This window comes from Drosophila montana, unplaced genomic scaffold (assembly GCF_035044405.1).
Source record: "Drosophila montana isolate Dmon_TW-CO22-7 unplaced genomic scaffold, ASM3504440v1 contig_203_1, whole genome shotgun sequence".
Taxonomy (NCBI): Eukaryota; Metazoa; Arthropoda; class Insecta; order Diptera; family Drosophilidae; genus Drosophila; species Drosophila montana.
The window spans coordinates 417,877-440,952 of record NW_026996956.1 but is presented as its reverse complement, the minus strand read 5'-3'; the positions used below and the strand labels follow the sequence as shown (position 1 = coordinate 440,952).

The 23,076-nt window shown below is 42.8% G+C and overlaps 6 protein-coding genes across 10 annotated transcripts; 5 read left to right on the top strand and 1 right to left on the bottom strand.

The window, feature by feature from the left end:
• Positions 1-37: 37 nt before the first annotated feature.
• Positions 38-22,266, bottom strand: Mst85C. Its single transcript, XM_064679567.1, has 4 exons — positions 22,130-22,266; positions 1,132-1,307; positions 826-1,068; positions 38-754 (listed from the first exon to the last, which is right to left on the bottom strand). Exons 2-4 carry the CDS (start codon positions 1,134-1,136, stop codon positions 196-198), a joined length of 807 nt encoding a protein of 268 aa, XP_064535637.1. The 5' UTR covers positions 1,137-1,307; positions 22,130-22,266; the 3' UTR covers positions 38-195.
• On the top strand, positions 1,372-8,786 carry Nmdmc (NAD-dependent methylenetetrahydrofolate dehydrogenase). 3 transcript variants are annotated; one of them, XM_064679564.1, is made up of 3 exons: positions 1,372-1,510; positions 7,612-8,396; positions 8,463-8,786. In XM_064679564.1, exons 1-3 carry the CDS (start codon positions 1,497-1,499, stop codon positions 8,585-8,587), a joined length of 924 nt encoding a protein of 307 aa, XP_064535634.1. In that variant the 5' UTR covers positions 1,372-1,496; the 3' UTR covers positions 8,588-8,786. The 3 variants fall into 3 exon arrangements, with proteins under 3 accessions (XP_064535634.1, XP_064535635.1, XP_064535631.1); XM_064679565.1 differs by lacking the exon at positions 1,372-1,510 and adding an exon at positions 2,459-2,612; XM_064679561.1 differs by lacking the exon at positions 1,372-1,510 and adding an exon at positions 3,137-3,305.
• Positions 3,626-7,241, top strand: Rel (Relish). Its single transcript, XM_064679558.1, has 2 exons — positions 3,626-5,055; positions 5,113-7,241. The coding sequence occupies exons 1-2, from the start codon at positions 4,165-4,167 to the stop codon at positions 7,102-7,104; spliced, it is 2,883 nt and encodes a 960-aa protein (XP_064535628.1). The 5' UTR covers positions 3,626-4,164; the 3' UTR covers positions 7,105-7,241.
• Acyp2 (Acylphosphatase 2) lies at positions 9,217-10,012 on the top strand. The gene is made up of 4 exons (XM_064679722.1): positions 9,217-9,377; positions 9,453-9,469; positions 9,541-9,650; positions 9,717-10,012. The coding sequence occupies exons 1-4, from the start codon at positions 9,224-9,226 to the stop codon at positions 9,829-9,831; spliced, it is 396 nt and encodes a 131-aa protein (XP_064535792.1). The 5' UTR covers positions 9,217-9,223; the 3' UTR covers positions 9,832-10,012.
• nsl1 (non-specific lethal 1) lies at positions 10,458-20,326 on the top strand. Of its 3 annotated transcripts, none has more exons than XM_064679719.1 (9): positions 10,464-10,648; positions 11,847-12,841; positions 13,717-14,995; positions 15,834-16,348; positions 16,416-16,793; positions 17,164-17,485; positions 17,992-18,108; positions 18,173-19,397; positions 19,452-20,326. In XM_064679719.1, the coding sequence occupies exons 2-9, from the start codon at positions 11,986-11,988 to the stop codon at positions 20,043-20,045; spliced, it is 5,286 nt and encodes a 1,761-aa protein (XP_064535789.1). In that variant the 5' UTR covers positions 10,464-10,648; positions 11,847-11,985; the 3' UTR covers positions 20,046-20,326. The 3 variants fall into 3 exon arrangements, with proteins under 3 accessions (XP_064535790.1, XP_064535789.1, XP_064535788.1); XM_064679718.1 differs by having other exon boundaries at positions 16,416-16,856; XM_064679720.1 differs by lacking the exons at positions 17,992-18,108; positions 18,173-19,397; positions 19,452-20,326 and having other exon boundaries at positions 10,458-10,648; positions 16,416-16,866; positions 17,164-17,362.
• Positions 21,573-22,976, top strand: LOC135426465 (angiopoietin-related protein 7). The gene is made up of 2 exons (XM_064679560.1): positions 21,573-22,085; positions 22,146-22,976. Exons 1-2 carry the CDS (start codon positions 21,638-21,640, stop codon positions 22,823-22,825), a joined length of 1,128 nt encoding a protein of 375 aa, XP_064535630.1. The 5' UTR covers positions 21,573-21,637; the 3' UTR covers positions 22,826-22,976.
• The last annotated feature ends 100 nt before the right edge of the window (positions 22,977-23,076 follow it).

Here is a 23,076-nt window from a genome sequence, read left to right as displayed (position 1 = left end):
TTGCCAGGCTGCTTTAAATAAAACTCAAGAAACAATGTTAACTTATTATTTTTAATGTTAATTAAATGAAAGGAAAACACTTAATTATGCATACATATGATTATTTGTGTAAAATTAATCAAATTTAAACAGACATGCTGCTAACTCTACTTTTTGCTTATGGACACTATAAACATATCAACCCTCCACTTACAGCTACAGATCTTCATCCATTTGCTCGTCAGACTTATTTAAATTCACATTACATGTATTGTTATTCTCAAAGAACTCCAACTCATCATCATAATCATCGAGGTGCACTACTCCAGCCGCTGCCCCCTCTGCGGCTGTACGCTGCGCCCGCACTCTCGTCTGCTCCTTGGGCTGCGATAGCTGCAGTGGCGACGGTTGCCAGGGCACCAGAGCGGTACACGGCCTTGGAATTGTTTTGAGCAGCCATTCCGGTGGTATGACACCCGTAGCTGAGATCGGACTAACGCCTTGCTTGAGCTCATCACAGATGACAATCCGATTAGCATTGCGCAGTTTCTGTTCCAATTCCATGGCTGCCATTTGATAGGCCGGATTCGGGTGATGTGTTTTACCCGTACTAGTTGAGGGTATATCATCGGTAGCCAAGCCGCCATTCACATTTGGCACACTGTTATTGTTGCCTGCATTGCGAACGGATCCAACGCCGTTTGCGTCTCCAGAGATTTGTAGTCCACTAAAATGCGCCGTAATTCGCTCCTCGGTGATCAATTGTTTGGGCGGGCTGCGTATTGTGATATATTATTAAAGAACATAGCAAATAAATGTACGTGTACATATAGATTAAATGCTTACAGCCCGGACGCCAGTTGCTCCAGAGATTTGCGCTTCTGCTGCCACTTGCCGCATTGTGTTTCAGTCTCAATATTATAGTTAGCATTCGAGCCGAATTGCATAACGCCGCCCGGCTGTGGTGCGTTTGTTGTGGCTAGCATCCAGGGCATCCCATCCAGCAGCCAAGGATGAGTAGCTGGATGCGCAAATACCGCCCGCTGCTCCGATTTATGCAAGTGGTTCTGGTCTGGACCACCGTAAGACCTGCAAGCATTAAATATACGCTAATCCAACTGAGTTGAGTACATGTAATCGCAATAGACTTACTGCATTTTATGTCAATCCACGTCTTGGTCTAAATTGTACAAATGTTGTATTTCTTTTCGCAGTTTTTGAGTATTTGTGTTCTTGTCTTCTTTTTTGCGTTTTGCTAGCGTTGCCACTAATGTGGATTGTAAGGTATCGATACTATTGCATGAGCGGTATCGCTGACGGAGAATGTACTAGAAAATACCAGATCAGGCATTATAAAAAGCGCGCTGTCGAAACGATTTTTAAATATTTTACAATTAGAGCGCAAGTGATCAAGTGTTTAATTAACTGTTCAAGCTCAAACCTATTCAGAAAATAAAAATTTTTAAAAAGTGTAATTTTAAAGTGCGCAACAAATTAATATAAATAATTTATTCAAAATGCGTTTCACAAGGTGAGTTAATCAATTCTGTAAATACTTTTATATTTTGCATACATATTTTTTAACGCTTTTAAGACATAAGCCATACATTTTATCAAATTATATATATATTAAAATATTTTCACTCATTTTGCGAGATACAAGCAAATTGGAGTTAAGTGCTGCTCAAAATTTGTTAATATGCATTTATTTGTAGACATATAACATTTTATAAAACAATTCTTATCAATTATGCTTTAACTCAGCTATTATAAAACAAAGAAGTAATGGAAATAAGATTCAACAATGTGTACATATTTAGAAGGTAGCTTACGCACGCGCTCACGTCACAAGTACAGATACATTTTGCTCCCATTCCAATCTTTTTTCATTTAAAAAGCTTATGCTGGCTTTGTTTTACATGTGGAAATGATTGACATTGTTTCAATAAATGTTCCACTCACACTTTCCTTTGCTTATCAGACAATTATTCGAAAATAACATGTTATTTTCAACTCAATCCCGGCATCGATAGTCTGCCCTGGGAACAACAACAGTCGCAGCATCACTTCTAAATGACGCTTACCATAACAGGCTGTTGTTTTTTCCTACCATAGGAACTGTCGGTCAGTTACTAGGCATTCCACGGCACTATATATAGTGAATGGGGTGTTGGGCTGCATTGTATGGCTTATCAGCACAAGACAACAAATCGATCCCCCTGGGCTTTTATTGACGTCACAGTAGAGACTGCCTTGCGATGCAATTAGTAATCACGCTTTACAATTTCGTCATGCGCTGGAAAAACACTCGTGCAAAAATAAAAACAAAATATTTTCTAAATCAAATACCAAATTGTATGAAGTTTGTATCAAGTTTGCTTGGCAGTTAACTTCTTGCACTACATATAGAAGCTTTACTGCTCAAAACTTTTTAAGTCGCGCTCTTTCGCTCTAAATGATATCTGTCTTGCTCTCATTGGATAAAAGCTCGAGAGCTCGACGTCCAATAAACAACACGTGTGTGGGGTGATCTTTGCCGTTGCAGCAGTTCATTACGAACAGAGAAACTGGTCGGTTTATATTTTCCAGTTTGGGCGTGGGAAATCAGTGCAGAAGTTAAAGTCACAAATCAGGTAATGTGAATATATAAACATTGTGTTCATATAAAATAAATGTCAGGACCTGTTTGCCAGACAGTTTACATGATTTGTTTTGCATCGCTAAAAATTAATCAAAATAAACGAAAAGCTGCAATTGATAACGCCAACTGTCACCCCCGCACAGCAGAGCAGGCGGCGCTGTCTGTTAAAAATAGTTGAAGGGGTCAATAAGCAATGCTCGTGCTATTCATTGGTACGATTAAAAATATTTCAATGCAATTTGTTTTTGCCCAAAGTTACCCTGCAAATACTAACGCCTACTCAGCTTTTTTTGTGTGTGTGCGTATCCATAAATGTGTGTGCGTGTGAGCATGAAAGTCATTCAGTTTTTATCGGTACTCTGCTTTTTCGGATTTGTTTTGTTTCCCTATTTTTGCAATCACAGTTTTCAAAATAAAAAATTAAAGTGATACAAAATAGTGTGAGTTAGTTTAGTTTATGAAAGTGTAACACATTTTCTGCGGTTTTAACAAGCGGACGTTGAAAATTTGTCTTTTATAGTCAATTTTCTTTACTGTTGCTGTGCAAAATGTGGAAATGCTTAGTCAGTACACTTGTTGTGCCAGTTCGTAGACAAACTACACATAACATGCGCTTAATAATGCAGATGCACACAATATCATGGGAATTGTATGCGAAAAAACTTGTACTGTCAAAACAAGATGTGTAAGTTCGAATAATGCATAGCATAAATATAAGATGATTTTAGATTCACAGCTCTGTCCGAATACACATACGGAAGCAAACATATTTTAAATATTTTTTGTATAATACCCAAGACAAAACTATGGCACGTGTGTTTATAATTAACAGCTGTTGCCAATAGAGCGTTGCCATATATACATTTAAAAATGTGGCAACGCATATCCAAGTTGAATTAGATATTTGAAATCGGGTTTTTTAATAGTTTATCGTGGTGAAAAATGCATGCGTTTATAAATGGTTAATTTTTTTTAACGCAGCTGATATTAAAGCTTTATGCAAAGAGCTTAAACCTGTTATCGGCAGCGTCGTTTATTATTTGTCGTGAAGGTGATTACTTGTTTTCGTTCACTCATTCCAATACGTGCAGTGGAGAGTTAAGGTACGACGAGCCGGGCGTGTTTGTGTAAAAAGCACATCTATACCCATGTTTATAGTACATACATACATACGTAAAGATTGATTCGCTGTTGTATAAACAATTTGTTGGCACTAAAAATTCTACGAACAACGCAGTCGCTGCTGCTGCAAATAAAATCACACAGCGATCCGAATAAACCCATGAGTCACTCTGACGTGGCTGCGCAGCAAGCTGATAAATACATATTATTGCCAGTCGGGCAACATCGGGGAAGTACCTATAACGAACAATAGCTTTACTCGCAACGAACTGCGAAACGATCGTCTCATTGTCGTTTTGGATGAGCAGCGAAACGGTCGATAAATCGTGCGCACAACTGCGACGCAGAAGCGAAACACAACGAACAGGAGCGAACAGAGAGAGCAACACGCGCTCACGTGGATATTAAAAGCAACAACAACAATGAATCAACAGCAATACTTTGATCTGGATCAGGGCAAGAACGTATCCTATGCCAATGATTGCTCCAGCACGAGCGGATACAGCAGCGGAAATTCGCCCACATCGATGACACTGTCGCCTGCACATTCGCCGGAGACGTTTGCCTTGCAAAATGACTTTGCCAACCTCAATTTGCCCGCAATATCAAATTCACCTTCACCACAGCTACAGCAATTACGCGGTTCACCTTACCACCACACACAGCAGCAGACAGCAAATCAGCTGCTTACAAATGGCAACCTCTGCATGGAAATTGATGGCAGCAACAATTTATTGAATGCCAACGCAAACTTTAGCAACATGTACATGCCCATGGATCATTTTTACGCCACGCCACAAATGGTTGGATTTACGCCAATCGACGCAGGAATTAAGAATGAATATACCGCTGTGCTGAACATTGCCGAGCAGCCGGTGGAGAAATTTCGTTTTCGCTACAAAAGTGAAATGCATGGCACACACGGATCACTAAACGGTATCAACTCAAAACGCACACCCAAAACATTTCCGGAGGTAATGTTAAGCAATTATAAGGGACCAGCGGTTATCCGTTGCAGCCTATTTCAAACCAATTTGGACAGCCCACACTCGCATCAGCTGGTGGTGCGCAAGGATGAGCGCGATGTATGCGATCCGCATGATTTGCATGTCTCACAGGAGCGCGGCTATGTAGCCCAGTTTATCAACATGGGCATTATACACACGGCAAAGAAGTATATATTCGATGAGCTGTTCAAGAAAAAAAAGGATCGCTTGGTCTTTCAAATGGGCCGCCGTGAACTGTCGACCAAGCAGGTCCAGGAGCTGCATCAAGAGACAGAACGCGAAGCTAAGGATATGAATCTAAATCAGGTGAGAAGCGCTATTAATATTATCATTGCCCTATGCTAAATAATGGGTGCCTTCTAGGTGCGACTCTGCTTTGAGGCCTTCAAGATTGAAGATAATCACAGCTGGACACCCATTGCGGCGCCCGTCTTTAGCAATCCGATTAATAATCGCAAGTCTGCACAAACTGGCGAATTGCGCATTACGCGCCTGAGTAAACCCACAGGCAGCGTCATGGGCAACGATGAACTAATTCTGCTCGTGGAGAAGGTCAGCAAGAAGAACATTAAGGTGCGCTTCTTTGAAGAGAACGATGATGGCGAAACGGTTTGGGAGGCATATGCCAAATTCCGTGAGTCGGATGTGCATCATCAGTATGCGATTGTGTGTCAGACACCCACCTATAAGGACAAAGATGTGGATCGCGAGGTAGCTGTGTCCATTGAGCTGATACGTCCCTCTGATGATGAGCGCTCGTTTCCGCCATTGCCTTTTCGGTATAAGCCACGCGATGCAATTGTCTCGCGCAAACGCCGACGCACCTGCTCCACACTCACCAGCAGCAGCGGCAGCAGTAGCAGTGGGGGCAGTATACACAACTCGTTGGAGCTGCCCAAGACAGTGCCGCAGCAGGGCGTGGTCAATGTCTCCCAACATGATCAGACTATAAGTCAGGAATTTGGACGTGAATTTCATTTGGATCAGCTAATAACCCCGGATTCGTTTCGCAAGCTGATCGAGCAAGACTCAACGGAGCTAGCTAAGCTATGTGTGCCCGATATGGGCGTTCTAGAGACAGATGGTCATGGGCGTGCGGAAAGCGCCAATAACTTAAACATAGCACCAGCCACAGGGCAGAATCGCAACCTGACCACCATCTATCTCGGCGAGATCTTCAAAATGTTCGATGCTATGCGACGCGCTGGCGATCATCCAGAACACTTTGATAGCTCCTGTAAAAAGGTGGCTAAACTGTTCACCGACCATGCGCAAAAGAACGAGAACAATGATACGCTGCTGCACGAGGTGATTAGCCAGAGTAAGGATAACCTAAAGCTGGCCATCAAAACGTTCGAAGTGATTAAATACTTTAAGCTGCAGGAGCTCGCGCACAGTAGCCTGAATGCGGATGGTGACAGTGGCTTGCATGTGGCCTGCCAGCATGATAGGGCGCATTATATACGCCCATTGCTGGCGTTGGGTTGCAATCCCAATCAGCGGAATTACATGGGCAATACGGCGTTGCATTTAGCAGTCAAGGAGGAGCGCAGCAATTGCATTGAGATCTTCCTCAATGGACCCGGTGTCAAGTTGGATTTGTCGCTTAAAAACGATGATGGCTTGACGCCGCTGCACATGGCCATCAGGCAGAATAAATATGATGTAGCCAAGAAGCTGATTAATCATGATCGCAGCTCCATAAATGTATCCAATACGACTGACGGCAATAATGCGCTGCATATGGCTGTACTGGAGCAAAATGTGGAGTTGCTCGTTCTGATACTGGATGCACAGAATCTTACAGATATATTGTTGGCCAGGAATTCGGCAGGCTATACGCCTTTGGAGCTGGCCCGTGACAAGGCCAATGAGCGTTGTGTGCGCCTACTGGAGGAGGTGTATCCGGATAAGGGAGAATCAGCCATGACCTGGATACCCCTTAATGTCAAAGAGGAAATTGACTCTTCATCCGCCGAGGATGACGAAGAGAGCAACCCGGAAATGCCGTCGCATGCAATCAAAACCGAAGAGATTGAAATGGAGTTTAAAGCAGAGCAGGAGGAAGACGGCACGAAGGATGCAAGCGATGCCAAAGCTCAATTGGAGCACTTGCTCAATAACAAGTCCACGTTTGACAAGCTGGTGACTCTGCTCAATGAGCCAACTGTACACAATCCCCATTTGCCTAAATGGAAAGACCTCGCCGAAAAATCGGCGCTGAGCCAACTCGTATTTCTCTGGACCAGCTCAGAGGGCATGCTCAACTATATACACCACAAGTCAAGTGTGATCGAGTACAAATCTTTTGCGCATGCTCTGCAGGAACTGGACCTGCTGAATGCTTGCGATTAAATATATATTTATGCTTTTTTTTTTAAGCAAAACTTTACATACACATATATATTAATTATATATTTATTAAGGTTAACAGCAATTTATTTTGCATTACATAATATAATTTTCAATAAATTTTTACTTTTATCTCTGTATCTGGGGAATTACCTAATGTGTGTGCAGTACAAAAAAGTGAATCACCGCGTAAGTTCTGGATATGTTTGTGTGCATGGGGAATTACCGCACAATCTTTGTGTGTACTTCCCCCCAAGTGTTAAGTACAAAGTGGTTCTGGATTATCAGTTTCATAATAAAAATTGGATGATAGTTTGGCATAATTCAGTGAACCGAAATGCAATTTAAACCCTAATTATAGCAAGCTCTGACTGATATATAGCTAGGATGGAAATGGGAACAGAAAAAGTGGTGAACTTCATGCGTACATACAAATTATTGAATTTATTATTAGCTACCTTCCACTTATAATTAACATTTCCATTTTATCCAACGTCTTTCTGCTTTCAGTAACATGGCTCAAATAATTAATGGCAATGACATGGCCCAGGATATACGCAAAAATTTGCGAAATGAACTACTGCAATTTGTTGCAGCTGGACATCGTCAGCCACACCTGACAGCCATCATTGTGGGCGAGGATCCGGCTAGCAAGACATATGTGGAGAAGAAAGTACTTGCCTGCAAGGAGATTGGCATAAGTAGCAGAACAATTGTGTTGCCCAAGCCAACCACACAAGAGGAGCTGTTGCGGTTGATCGAGGAGGAGAACAAGAATGAGAATGTGAATGGTTTACTGGTGCAACTGCCGGTACCAGAGCACATTGATGAGCGCACCATATGCAATGCCATAAGTGCTGACAAGGACGTAGATGGCTTTAATGAGAAGAACATTGGCCGCCTAGCGCTGGACATGAATTGCATTGTACCGGCGACGCCATTGGGTGTGAAGACCATGCTGCAGCGCAGCAATATACAGACCTTTGGACGCAATGTTGTTGTCGTTGGGCGCTCCAAGAACGTCAGCCTGCCCTTGGCCATCATCTTACATTCGGATGGCAAGCATGCGGCCAAAGGTCTGGATGCCACTGTTACCATCTGCCATCGCAATACGCCAGCCAAGGAGCTAGCCAAGCATTGCCGCCAAGCGGATATTATTGTTGTGGCCGTGGGGAAACCGGGCCTGATAACCAAGGATATGGTCAAGCCGGGCGCTTGTGTCATCGATGTGGGCATCTCCAGAATCCAGGATGAGGCGGGCAAATTCAAGCTAGTCGGCGACGTTGATTTCGATGGTAAGTAAATGATGCATACTCTCATTGCTAATACCCTGTACTAATTGACCGTATTATCATTTGCAGAGGTTCGTCAGGTGGCTGGACACATTACGCCAGTGCCTGGAGGCGTTGGCCCCATGACAGTTGCCATGCTCATGCAAAATACTATCCTGGCTGCCAAAAAACAGGCCTCAAATCGAACCGATTGAAAACGACAGCTGCCAGAATCTGTCCCGAATTTACATTTTCTGCTGCCTTACCCAGCGGGCCATAGTATTTTGTTATATAAACCACTAACCATTAAAAAGAAGAAAATAGACTAAGCAACAAGCCGCTCAAATAACGACCATATGTTATAGTGACAGATAAATAAACTACATTAAAATCTAATAAAATATGAAAGTAAAACAGTTTTTGATTTTGTGACGTTCTTCAGGGAGCTTAACAGCGTTGCCATATCGCAAACTGCAGGCAGAATCGGTTTTGTATTCGGAATATTATAAGAGCGGAGCAGGCAGCAAAATGATCAAATTTATAAGGTATATTTATGAAATTTAAGAAATATAAGCTAGCCGAATTACGGCGACATGGGCATTTTATTTTTTTTTATTTTATCAAATTTATTGATAGACCTGATAAAACTCGTATTTCGACACGGGCAATTTTTTAAAGATATATTACCAAAACTGGCATTTTCTAGCATTGCATTAATTTTCTTTACGACTTTCCATGATGGTTCTCTTTTAAATTCAAATAATTGAAATAAATAAATTTACCCCACACACGGCTGCCATACTATGCTATTGAGAAAATGGGACTGCTGGCAACTCTGTTAGTCGGTCGTTATGGTGTTTTCATATAAATCTGATTTAGTTCTCAAAGTAAATACAATATTAATTGTGCTCGCAATATCCTCTAAAGTTACTGGATATAAAAACTCTTCACCCATAATGGAAACAATATATTGGTGCAAATTTGAGGTATTTGGAAGAGTGCAAGGTATTTCTGCGATCGATAGCCACATTTGCAAATTTCTAATTTGTTGCACATTTTCTTTATTATGTTTTTTTGCAGGCGTCTTCTTTCGCAAGGTAAGTCTAGTATAGATTGACACGAGGGCGCTGTGGAATGTGCAACAAAGCTTTTTCGGTTTATTATATAGTACACGGAGAAACAGGCCAACATACTGGGAGTGCGCGGTTGGTGCAAGAATACGAAAGAGGGCACTGTAAAGGGTGAATTGGAGGGACCGCTGGGACCGCTAAACGAAATGTAATGCAAATTGGGCTTAAACTTAATAGTCTGTGTCCTGACTTGTCAAATAATGACTGCTTACAGGAAACACTGGTTGCAGGCCGAAGGTAGTCCCCACTCAAAGATTGAAAAGGTCATATTTTCACAAAACATGGAAAGCGAAAACTACCGATTCAATGGGTTCTCTATAAGAGATTAGCCGGGGCCAACGTACTTTAAATAGGCGAAAACTATGTGGAAATTGTTGCAACGTCCAAAATTAACAAGCCCGAAAACCACAACGCAGGCCAAATGATTATTTTTATTTGTTCTATGCTTTAGCTTATAAATTACGAAATGTTGGCAAAAAATTAAAGCTTCCCAGGCTTATTGAAATGACATATGTAGGTCCTCAGGTCCAGTCTACATATAAAAATTCGGATCCCCAGGTTAACTAAAATTAAAACTTATTTATCCACCAGAAATCATCTGATAAAAAGTTTTTGAGCAATCTTAACACCTAAAACTATTTAAAATGCATTCAATTACACATTTAAATTACTATCTGCTATTATTTATTCGTAATTTTCAATATCCGTAAAGTTTATATATTCCCACAAAAACAATAACAAATATAATGCTAATTTGTATTCAGAGTTGCATTTTGTGTAGTAACGCTTTGTCACGTTTAGGTGCTGCCATTTGTGACTGAGTAACGATTTAAAGTAACTACTTGTAACGACATCTCACTTACACGCATTGCAACACTGATGCGGAATTGCCCATGTAGCGGCATGTGTAGGAGCGAGACAAGCGTATTGTCAGCATGCGTACTTTGGTCTGGCAGCACAGAAACGAGTACAGCTCCGAATACACGTCGTTTTGCCAAAAGCGTAGCAGGCAGCAAATGAAAAATATATAAATGAGGAAAAAATTTCGTGAAACAAGAACGACAAATACACCAAACGCGAGCCACGCCGCTGTAGTAAAAATCGACAGATTTAATAATTGCGTGCTTTGTGCAAACGTCTGAAATTGTGCGTATAAAACAAGATTACTTTTTAAGCAATTACAAATTCTTGCTTGCTTCTGCTTCTGTATGTCGATGTTTGTACTTGTGTGCGTGTATGTGTAGTTCACAGTTTGGTTACTTTCGCGCTGAAAACGTTTTCTACTACTTTTTCGTTGAAACGAAAAACACAAATATATGTATGTGTGTATATACACAGAGCTTGCGATAAAAGCAAAACTGTTTAAATATATTCACTAATTTTGAGGCGTATTAGTATATGCCCCTGAAGCGGTGTGAGCAAAAAAATAATGAAATTGTGTAAATAACTGAAAATAGTGCTAGACATATGCAAGTGTGTATGTACATAACACACAGCTATACAAGCAGTAACCTCATGCATGGGTACAGACCCATGTGTATGCGTGTGTGAGTGCCTGTGTTTTATTTGTTTGTGTGCTGTGTGCGCGCACATATTGTAAAGGCGCGAGCTACTTAATTGCCAACGATGAAAAATTCAATAAAGAAATTACATAAAAAAAACATGGAAACTAAACGACCACGCACCACAATTTAGCACAGCACTAAAATGCTCACGATACATGTACTTATACTGCACAGATGCGTGATGAAACAATTTGAATATTCAAGCGCGCAGACAGAGATTTCATCAGTAGCTTTTCCATTTGCATTTGTTAAAACATTGCTTGGCGAACCGCAGTATTCTAACGTTTTTTATTGCGCATCATTGTGAATGAGCAATAGCGCGCGCTCTCTGCTCTACTCTCACGTTCCTCTCACATAGCTGCTCGCGTGTGTGTGTGTTGAGTGTTACACATACGCACGCGGCGCCGGAAAAGACTTCCTATAGGCGGCGTAAATGAAGACATAAGAAGGAAGAGGCAAATAAAACAACGGACTCTGTTATTTATCGTTAGTTGGTGTAATTATTATTATTAAGTAGCCATACTTGCAGATGTCTGGCAACTTTAAATAAAGCTAAAGTTTACTATCGCTGTTAATTTGTGTAATTATTGTTATCGATTATGCAAATCTGTGGCAACTTTAAAGCATTCAACCATTGCCCAAATAGTAGGCGAATTAAAACGTGTTGAGTCTTGTGTTTCTGTGTGCCAGAGCGGAAAAACAAAGTGTGCTTCAGTTCGGTGTCAGTTTTTCAAAATAAATTATTAAATTGAAAAAATTGTTTCTCCTCTCTTTTGAAGCGACCAACAGCAGACCCTCCCCCAGAGCAGCAAATTGCATACAGAAATCAAGCGGTAGCGTTTCCGTAGTTTACCGTGGCCAAGTTTTGTATAGCTCGAGCCTGTAATGCAGCTGACCTGGCAATAGCGCCGCAGAAGTATGGCACCAGCGCTGACAGCCGAGCCACTGAGCCCCAAGGAGAAGCTAACAAACAACGCCGCGCCCGCCACCGGTACGCGACAGTCTGTGCGAAAACTGGACTCGCCCAACGGTGGTGTTGGCGGCGATACGGCTAAGAAGCCATTAACTCTAACAGCCACAACGCGTGTGACACGCTCCAAGGACGCGGCACAGCGCACCGGCTCGCCCATTGTGCAGATCGTCAACAACAACAACAACAAACGTAAATCCAACAATCATAGCAACATAAGCTGCAGCAGCACCACCACCAGCGAAGTCAAATCCGTTGCAAATCAAATGGGCATCAGCGCTGCAGCCACACACACGAGCAGCGACGGCAGTGCAGCCTCCTCCAGCAGCAGCATCAGCGACGCGGCAGCTGCAGCAGCAACGTCACCAGCCGCCAGCGCCACCGCCACTGCCGAGCACAACAACAACTGCAAGGACAACTCAACGGCCGAGCTGCTGGCTAACCTGACAAGTGACTTCGAGGAGGCCATCACAGCTGAGATTTGTCTGCGCAAAACCCTGCCTGAGGTAAGCCACAGTAAGGAACAGCCAGCCGAAGCCGAGGCAGCAGCCGCAGCTATAGCACATAACGTGCAATTGCTAGAGCCCGCGTTTATGGCAGCAGCCGAAGCTCAGTCCCAGTCGACAAGTGCAGCAGCAGCAGCGGTAGCGGCAGCAGCAACAGCAGCAACAACACCAGCAGCAACCCCAACACCACTCACAGACTCCTCCCTACAGCGGTTGGCGGGGCAGGAACTACTGCCGCCCAGCGTGGACAGCGCAGTACAGGTGGCTGCTACTATTGAAATGCCAGATAATATTGAAGGTAAGCCTAGACCTGTTTCAACTCCAACGTTTTGCACAGATTTCACGGTCCGCTTGCCCCAACACCTTTTTGAACAATTTGGGGGGTTAAATCTTGGAGTGAACCACGTTCCAGTACCCAGTAAAGCGCCTATTTTTGTTTTTCTTGAAAATTGCTTGTGTTTTGTTTGACATGTTTGTTCGGTTGGAAAATTTAGGGTAGGCAATTTTCATTTATTCCAAAGATCCAAGCGAAACTAGCCGGATTTGTTGTTTTTTTTCTTTTTCCTAGATGTATTAAAACATCAGCTTAACAGTTTGCTGTGAACTTCAGTTTTTGATTCATGTGAAACATATGTTATTCATGTGAATCATATTTTATCTCTAATACAATAATATATTTATTGCAAGATAGTTTCTGTAGCACTGCTGCTGTCTTGTAATTAGGCAGCTTGTCACCATTTATTTGAAGGGTGACATGTTCGGAAAAATAATTTTATTTAACTGGAACGTATCACCGAATAAATGTTAAAAATGTTTACCTATATAAATTAATAGCTATTTTTACAAACTTTTAGCTACTTAATAAGTATAATAACTCGTTTACTTGTTTGAAAGTAATTGACTAAAAATTAAGTGAATTCTGTTAGACACAATAAAAAGCGTAACATATATTAACTGAGCTGTTAACAGTTGTTTAAATTAACATACAAATGCTAGCGTTCTTTATGTTATTTAACATCATTAATATAAATTCTATATCATATTAATAGATCAAATAGATGATGTTTAGATAGCACAACATGTTATTGAATAGCACTAATTGACTTTATCTGCATTTTTAATTCTGATACTATGAATATTTAAATAAAAATGTATCATTTTTCCTATTCACAGAACGCCTTAGTCAACTGGATGGCAACCCCAGCGTTGTATTGCCGCCCATTGTGGACATAAGCGCGGCGACGCTAGAATCCAGCGTTGCGTTGCCGACGACGCCCACAAGGCAACAACAGCAGCACCAGCAACAGCTGCTTCTCCATCAACAACAACAGCAACCGTTGCAATTGCAGCAGCTACAACCCCAGCAACAGCCGGAGATACTCGCCTCACCACAGCATTCAACAGTTGCGCGTCAGTCAGGCGCGGTTCTCACGCCACAGAGCACGGCCGGCTCGATAAATTTTCTAAAGGATGGCACAACTGGCGCCGTCCTCGAGGATCAGGATTTTGAGGAGGTCTTAAAAGCGCTCAAGACACTTGACGGCGGTCACGTGAATCCGGATACAATCTGTGATTTCAATTTCTTTAACGAAGTTTGTTTTCCCTATAATGAGGAGGATGCAGCCGCTGCAGCAGCAACAGTAGCAGCTGGAACAACTGCATCAGCAGTAGCAGCCGCTGCAGTAGATGATGGCCACAGCGGCAGCCACGAGCAGGAGTCAAAGGCCAATTGCAGTGCAGCAGCTGCGCCGCGTCCCTGGCAGGAGAGCCATGCTGAGTTGGAGCAGCAACACCATGAGCTGGTGCGCAAGATTGACGTTATGTTGTGGCGAATGCGTAAATTTCAGGCTCGGCAGATGTGCCGTCATGCCAGTGACGAGGTTGGCGGTATACTTGAATGGTCGGCGCGCAGCTCACATAAAGCGGCGCCCGCGGCGCCGGTGCGCAGCACCAAGCTTACTGAACAGGAGGACACGGTGCTCTCCATTGTCTCCGGCCGGCCGGGAAGCAGCTTCTGGGATGAGCAGACCAAGCAACCATTGCCTGCCAGCCAAATGAGCAATGTGCTGCGGCACATAGAAACGGCGGCGCGCAAGCAGCAAATCTGCCATACAATTGGCGGCGGTTCCGCATCACTGGCATCCTCTTCCTCCTGGTATAGCATCGCCGCACAGCCGGGCAAACGCTCGCGCAAAACACAACCCATAGATACCAGCATAAACAGTACGGCAGGCGCAGCAGATGGCATTCTGACCCCACGAGCCGATGAGATTGTACCTAATTTTGACAACTATGTGACCAGCGAGTTGACGCATATTTCGGGAATGTTGCACACGGAAATGCGTGAAGTACAGACTGCCATCGACTCAGACGCCACAGAGTCTAGCTCTGGCGGCGAATCAGCCGATGAGATGGTTAACTACAACAATTCCCAGCAGTCTTCATTGTCAATGTAAGTGAGCATGTTAATCTCTAAAGATTAGCCTAAGCTAATCTATTTAATCCTGATCCTGGCCGTGACATGCCCCAAAATCATGTTTATTATACTATGTGCCTGTTAATAATTGCGTGTAGAACTGCTTTTTAAATGTCGCGTTTATGTTATTTATAAACGAAAACACATCTAAATGTTATCATAAGCGACCGACTTATAGACATTTTCCATAACATGTAGATTTAAGTAACCGCACGCTATATTTAAAAATCAAATAAATTAAATAGATAGCTACAGCGCTAGTCTATTGTTGTTTAATATTACATAGTTGATCGTAATATTCAGGCAGGGTAAACAATAATATTTAACTGTATTTGTGCGATATTGTGACACAATCAATCCTTTCCAGCAGAAGCAATTGATATTCCATTTTGAGCCGACAACATTATGACTATAGTAATCAACGCATTGATCTAATTAATAACCCTTCCCTTCATATTAGTTTTTAATTAGTGATTAATATTAGTTAACACTATTAGTTAACTTGCGTACAAATGAGAGTAACTGTAGGCCAGTATAGCCATTCCCCAATTAACCTATTTCCAAAATAGTTTTGCTTCGTAACCAACAATATCACCTTAATATTGACATGGTAGAGTTCTGGGCGAAAATACATTTTGAATGCCTTTAGTCTCCTCAGTTAAATCGCAATTATTTTAAGGCAATAAAGTAATAAACGGATCAATGAGGAGTAATTAAAATGGAACTTAATTTTAGTTATAAAAATATCTTCCTGCCCGCTTTCAAATACTACAACTCAATATAAATGAAATATTCCTTTCTTTATATTTCCTAGAACCCGTCGTGCCGTCTGGCGCTATTCGCGAGATCGTGCTGTTATTGCACTGCGCTGGTCCTGGCTGTGCGCCCAGGTGGCCGATCTGGACATGAAAATCCGCCAGCACAACGATGTGTACAACGATCTGTGTCGCACCAAGGGCGATGTAATGCTAGAACCGACGCCGGCTCCAAAGAATGGCTACAAGGAGCAACTGCAGCCACAGACAGCGGTACAACTGGATCCCGAACAGGCGTCCGGCGATTGGCTTTGCAGTAGGGCCCGTCCCTTGGTGCTCTCCGAGTTTCGCAAACGTAAACTCTTCCAAACCACGAATATGCACACAATATCGAAAAAGGCCGCCAGGCCGAGCAACATTAAATGTGGCTGCCAGTGGCCCCAGGTGCCATGCACACTGTGCACCGGCCGGCCGGATCCGACGGCGCCACGCGATTTGCCTGAAACGCTGATGCCACAAAATCGTGTAGCGCTGCTCGATCCCGGCTATCATCCGGTGCTGAGCTTCTCTGACGGTGAGTCTTGATCGAGTTTATCAATCGAGCAATTTATTCATTAGAAATGGATTCATTTGTTTTGCAGATGTTTGTCAGTCGGTGCATTTGGAGGCGATTACCCGTCAGCCGGATTGGCAATATCGCGTTATGCGCAGCCAGGCTAAGGCAATTGTTAAGAGCGTCTGGAAGGCTGAGCGCGAGGCAGTCGCGCTTAGTGGCGGCGGCGGCGCTAGTGGTGCTGGCGGTGCCGGTCGTCGTCCCGGCGAGACAGCCAAGCGCCGATATGTGCGCCGCAAAGAGCGCAACAACAATAATCAAAACAGAAGCAGCAGTAGCAACAACAACAACAACAACAATAATAATAATAATAATAATAATAAAGAAACCACACAAAATAATAACAACAGCAACAATAATAGCAGCAGCAGTGGGATCGCCAACGTGGGATTGGATAGTGGAAACGGTACTGGTACTGCTACTACTTCTTCTTCTTCTACGCCTACTACAACGCCACTTGTGGCCAACAGTAAATTATTGTAAACATGACAAATTCGATAATTGATTATTAACATAAAACAACAACAATTTGCATCTTCTTCTTTTTCTTTCTTTTCCTTTTTCTTTACGCATTTCTTTTATGTTACACGGAACATCGCTACACACACGCACAACCACACACACTCACACCAACACACCTGCCAACACAACCATCACTGTGCAATAACAACGTACAACAAACGAACAACATTTGTTTTATTTTGCAATTTGTTTTCGTTTCCTCTCTTCAAATCTCTTTTGTGCCTGCATTTCCTGATTTTTGTTGGACGCCGCAGTGAGCAAAAGGCAGCGTCAGTTGGCTACGAGCACAGCCGCGGTGTTTCCGATGCCTGATTCACGCCAGATGCACAAAAAATCGCAACAACTAAATAACCACTCACTGATCTCCGGCAAAGGCAACGGTGCTAAAAAGCCACGCAAATCCGCCTCTAATACACAACAATCACACTCAACACACAACAACAGCAGATGCAGCAACCAACAGCCCAGCGCTGGGGACAACATCAACAGTCGATTTGCCGGAGACTCGCAGTGGGAGCAGCATCAGCAACACAGTCGCCGCAATTCCTCCGAAACGCATGGACAGCGCAATGAACGGTAAGTAGAGCATGTGAGATGACATTGTTGAAGAGGGGGGGTCTTGGTAAGTTAAGTAAAGAACAAATTCTAAAAGGAGCTTACAAACATGATATTATGTTAAGCGAAGGTACGAATTTGAGTGTGTCGTTTCGGCGAGCTACTAGCTTCTTAGTTGGAAGAATGACTGGGCTACTGAGAAAACTAGCTGTAGAGGTTGTGCCTGGTCATTTATCAATGACCCCTACAAATGTTTATTTTATAACTAGGATTAAATCGACTGATTCAAATATCTGTTAAAACTTGTCCGATATTTATTCGTTTTCAGTCTGTCTGCTGTTGAGTTTTATTAAATTGGTTTAAAAATATCTTCAAAGTTAATATGGAATAAGTTGCATTAAATATTTTGGGAAATTCACATTGTGATTGAGAAGTCCGTATTTTTAAATTGTATGTAGAACTCGATCCGAAACGGTGTTTTGCCAATATTATATCAAAATAATCATATTATAAACTGCACTCTACAGCACATCTGATCGTCGCAGTCGACTTATTTACGACATTGACAACATCGTGATACCCTACAGCATGGCCGCTCAGACGCGTGTCGAAATTTTGCCCTACAAGGAGATACCTACACCAAAGTAAGTCCACATAGAAATTATAAATAAAAGTCAGATAATCATGTTTAATATCTAACCAACACAGGTGGCGAATTGTGGACAGTGACAATGAGAAAAAACAACAATCAGCGAATGAATCAAAAACCCCTGAGAAGCTGAGCAATGGCTGTGCGGATACGGAGGCGGAGCAGGAGAGGCCAGAAGCAGCAGGAACAGCAACTACACCCGCAACCGTAGCAGCAACTGCACCTGCAACCGCAGTAGCAACTACACCCGCAACCGAAGCAGAAACTCCACCAGCAACCGCAGCACCAACTACAACCGCATCCGTAGCAGAAACTGCACCTGCAACCGCAGCAGCAACTGCACCAGCAGCTGAAGCAACAAAAGCAAAAGCGCCTCAGCTAAATAACAACACTCACAAGGAGGCGCCGACCAAGCCCGCGTCCAAGCTTAATGGCATCAAACGGTCGAGCAAGAAGAAGAAGCAACTGGCAGAGTCCGTCAAGCAGAAGGCACAGCATGCAATTAGTAATGGGCGGATCAATGGCAAAGAAGAGCAGGCGTCAGTTAAGTTAAAGGAGCAGCAACAGCTGCCGGCGAAGCAGCTGCCTGTCAATGGCAAAACCAAAAAGCACAATAACAAAGTCCCTGTGAATAATGTAAATAAAGCAAGCAAGCCTGCTGCCAAGACTGCTGCCCCGCCTGCACCTGCTGCTGGGAAGGCCAACGCATCTCCAGAAACTAGTAAGGATGCAACAGTTCCAGCTGCTGGCAAGGATGCAACCGCTCCAGTTGAAAAAGACAAATCCAATGCGGAAGTTGTGGAGCCGCCTACCAAGCGGCCAAAGCTGCAGCTAGCGCAAACAACCCCCGAGAAGTCGCAGGACAAGCGAAAGCAGGCTGCAGCAGCGGCCTGCGTCGCTGACGTTATTGATGAGGAAGAGGAGGAGGACATCTCAGATGAGGCGTACATAGCGCGGCATCAGCGTGCGCTCATCGAGGAGCGGCGTCGTTTCGAAACATTCTTAAAGTTCCCTTGGAGCACACGCTCGCGCGCCAATCGACGTATCGACAGTCGCGCCGAGTCAAGTGGCGCCAATACGCCCGATCCGACATCGCCGGCAGCTTCACAGCTGGCAGGACCTACAGCTGATAACGAGAGCATACCCTCACCGTTAGCACAAACCATGCAGCCGCACCCACTGGATGCCCTCTCAGGTGATGGTGAGATTACGAAGCGCCGACGCACCACTTCCAGTAAGCTAAAGGATCACGATCGTCGCAGCAAAACGCCAGATACCAGAGACGTGAGTGTATGTGTGTTATGTCAGACCCTTGTTTTAACTTTGAAACTTTTTCAGCAAACGCAAGATCCGCCACCATTTGAGCCGCTTCAATTTCCGCTCTCCGAGGAGGTCTATCAGCGACTGCTGGCCGAGATGTATGCCGAGCCCAAAGAGCCGGCGATACCAGCCGCACCGGCCAAGCGTACCAAGAGCAAATCGCTTTCCTCCAATGGAGATGGCTCAACGACAACCGCTGGCCGCCGACGCAGCAGCAAGGCCAAAGCCACAACTGGCAGCAAGTTGGCGCAGTCCGCAGCACCACTAAATGGCAGCAAAAATGCCAAGAAACCTGAGGCACATCACATTAATGGCGCCCAGGATGATGGCTATGACGATGGTATTGACTATGAGCCAGATGAGGATGAGAACGAACTACTGCTGGAGGAAGACGATGATTATCATTACCTGGCGGCACCAGATGATCAGTTGCCATCGGGCACGAATAATGCTAATGCGTACAATGCCAGCATCGATGCCTATCTGGGCGAGCATGAGGCACTCGACGATGAGGAGCTGGCCGACGATCCATTTATGGACGACGATCCCAATGATCCCGAGTGGAAGCGCAGCATTGGCGCGCGCCACGAGCGCATGCGTAAGCGTGTGTAAACAGCGACTGGCGAGAAGCCAGAGCGTAACGAGCAGCGAATACCTAGCAACTAATGAGGACAAGGCAGTGAGGAGGAGGAAGTAGCCCGCAGCGAAATACGAGTAGCTAGCTACGAGTATTACGCTGCAAGTGTTTAGCAGATTGTGGCAACCAGCGAGTAGCGAGTATAAACCAGCAAACTAATCCAAAGCTATTAAGACCATGTGAAGTAAATTTCAATTTTTAAATAATTTGTCAAATTTTAAAGCCATCAGCGAGACGCTTTTTAACTTGTTTTCAATCATATTGTTTTCTTTTGTTTTGTATTAAACCAACAGTTTCACTTCAAAAGGAAATCAATCAAAACTCAACTCGGAGCGTAACATTTGCATTGCAGCCTAATTCTAAGCAATTTCTTAGTTATTTAGTTCTAAAAAAAAAATAGTAATACAAATACAAAACACGCCACACACACCCACACACAAGAACACGTGAAATATTCAATGTAAATAGAAAGAAACCGAGCTAATCATTAAGAGATATATGTATGAAACTAATGGATAAAGATAATTATACTACCCTAGTTTTACAGAAACACACGATCGTTTAAAGTTAAAATTTAGGCAACAAAATAAATCACTTGCGGCTTTAAGCCAAATGTGCGCTACCTTTAAATTAAATACATATATTAATCTAGTTTTATAGATCGTATGATCGCAAAAAAGAAAGAAAAACGAAAAAAACAACAAACACGATAATGTTGATGTAAAAAATGTATTCGCGCACCACAAAACAACTGTAAATTTTTGCCAATTTTAAAAAGTAATTCCTTCTGATTCTTTCTGCCTCAATTTAATAATTATTAATAAATTTAAACAGGCGAAACTATGAATATCTAAAAGAAATATATGTATACATAAAAAAATATATATATATTAAGTGCGCCCCGTAAAATGGATTCATGTATTTAGTTATTTAGGCGCTTTAATTTCTATTTCTACTTTTAAACAAAAATAGTTGTTAATCGTAAACATTTAAATTAAAAGATAAACTTAACTTTGAAAACACAAACAAAAACACATACATACATGGATAAGTTTGTGTTATCCTCACGAAATGTTATTATATAAATATCTATTTTTTCATTTTCTATATAAATATGTATATTGCTTTTTCTGTTTCAACTCACAAACTTCATGTAAAAGCCGTTAATTATTGAAAAGTGAAATGTGTATATGCAAAACTAAGGACATTAAAAAGCAAACAAATACAAAAACTCTATATTCGTAAAAACAATTAAAAACCATAAAAAAAAAATACCAAAAAACATAAATCACAAGCTGTTCTTTTTTTTCTGTTCCATAATTTGCAACACATGTTGCGATTAGTCTATTAATTGTCGTGTTTTCTGGTCAACATGTGCTTCATTCCATCCCACGCTTTGAAAAGGCAACAAGATGCGGGTAAAGCGCGCAATATTATCAATTAACAAACGACTTAAGCTACAATATTCCGTTTGATCTCTCCTTTATAGCTTAACACGGGTTTTCTACTTGCACTAATTGCAACCGTACAGATTCAGCAGGTTTTAGCGGCAGGAACAGCAAAATCAATGAGCCTAATGTCCACTTGCCAGGGCATGGATCATCAACTGACGCTGATCAGGCGCACACAGGAGAAGCACCAGCGCATGATGTTAAATGTGGAATTTAAACTAAATCAAGCGCTCAGCAAGTTGATTTCTTTCACTCATATAAAGCGACTTGACTTTATGGAGGAGATTTCTGGAAATTTGAGTAAGGCCCTGGAACGTTGGGAGACCAAGGGCAATGAAATTTGGCAAAGGGCAAACAAAGTACAGCAGAAATTTCAATGGAACGATGAACAAGCCAGAAGCCTGGAAGAAATGCACTCGATGCTAGCGGTGCTGGTGGCAAGCAATCAAAGTACTCGGGAAAGTAATAAGCACAAGAAAGATGACGTATTGGGAATGTCAAAGGAGCAACTCTCAGAGGTTGAAGAAACAAATAAAAGCAACTTTAATGAACAATCGAAAGTTGGTGAGTGTACGCATTAAATAAAAAGAACAACATCATTTACTTACCTGCCAAAATACTCAGAGTACGTGCTGCCCGCAAAAGCGGATTGCTATGAACTAGATAAGCTGCAGCGTGTGGATGGTGTTTACAAATTTCTGGAGCCGGAACTAAATGAAAGGCATCGCGATTTCAATGAACGGTATTGTGCTTTTGCCACAGACGGTGCCGCATGGACGGTAATACAGCAACGCAATGAGGGGAGCAATCTGCAGGCGGAGAACTTTAATCGTAGCTGGGATGAGTATCGAGCCGGTTTTGGCAGCTTAAAAGGGAACTTTTGGTTTGGCAACGAGTTTATACACCGAATAGTCTATCGCGACGATTATGTGCTGCGCATCGAACTGGAGGATCAGAATGGTTTGCCGGTGTGGGCCGAATACGAACTGTTTCGGCTGGACAGCGAAAGTTACAACTATCAATTGGTGATTGGTAAACTGAATGGCAATAGCACCACGTCCGATGCCCTCACCTACCACAATCGCATGGATTTCAGGGCCTACGACCGAAATGAAGACTGTGCTGGCTGGTGGTTTGATCGTTGCCAGGAAGCTCAATCCAATTTAAATGGACAGCGTATTATATGGGGCAACTGGCACAACGAATATTCGGTGAAAGCTTCCCGTATGTTAATACGGCCGCGTAACTTAAATTCGTTAGATACCCACGATATTTATGACGAGGACTCCCCGTATAATTTTTAATTTTAAATATTACGAGCGATAAATTAAAAAACATTTGTATTTCTAGTACGTACTGGAATATTGCTACAAATAAACGTTACCGCCGAGTTGTTACTATTAGTATCGTTGCTGAACGCATCCAGAACAGCATAGTATTTATGATTTTCAGTAGATTTTGATATATGGTCACACTGCACTTGAATATTGAGTTGGGCTTTGGGACAAATTTAAACAATAGATATCAATAACTTGCAAGAAAACGTTATTTGCTA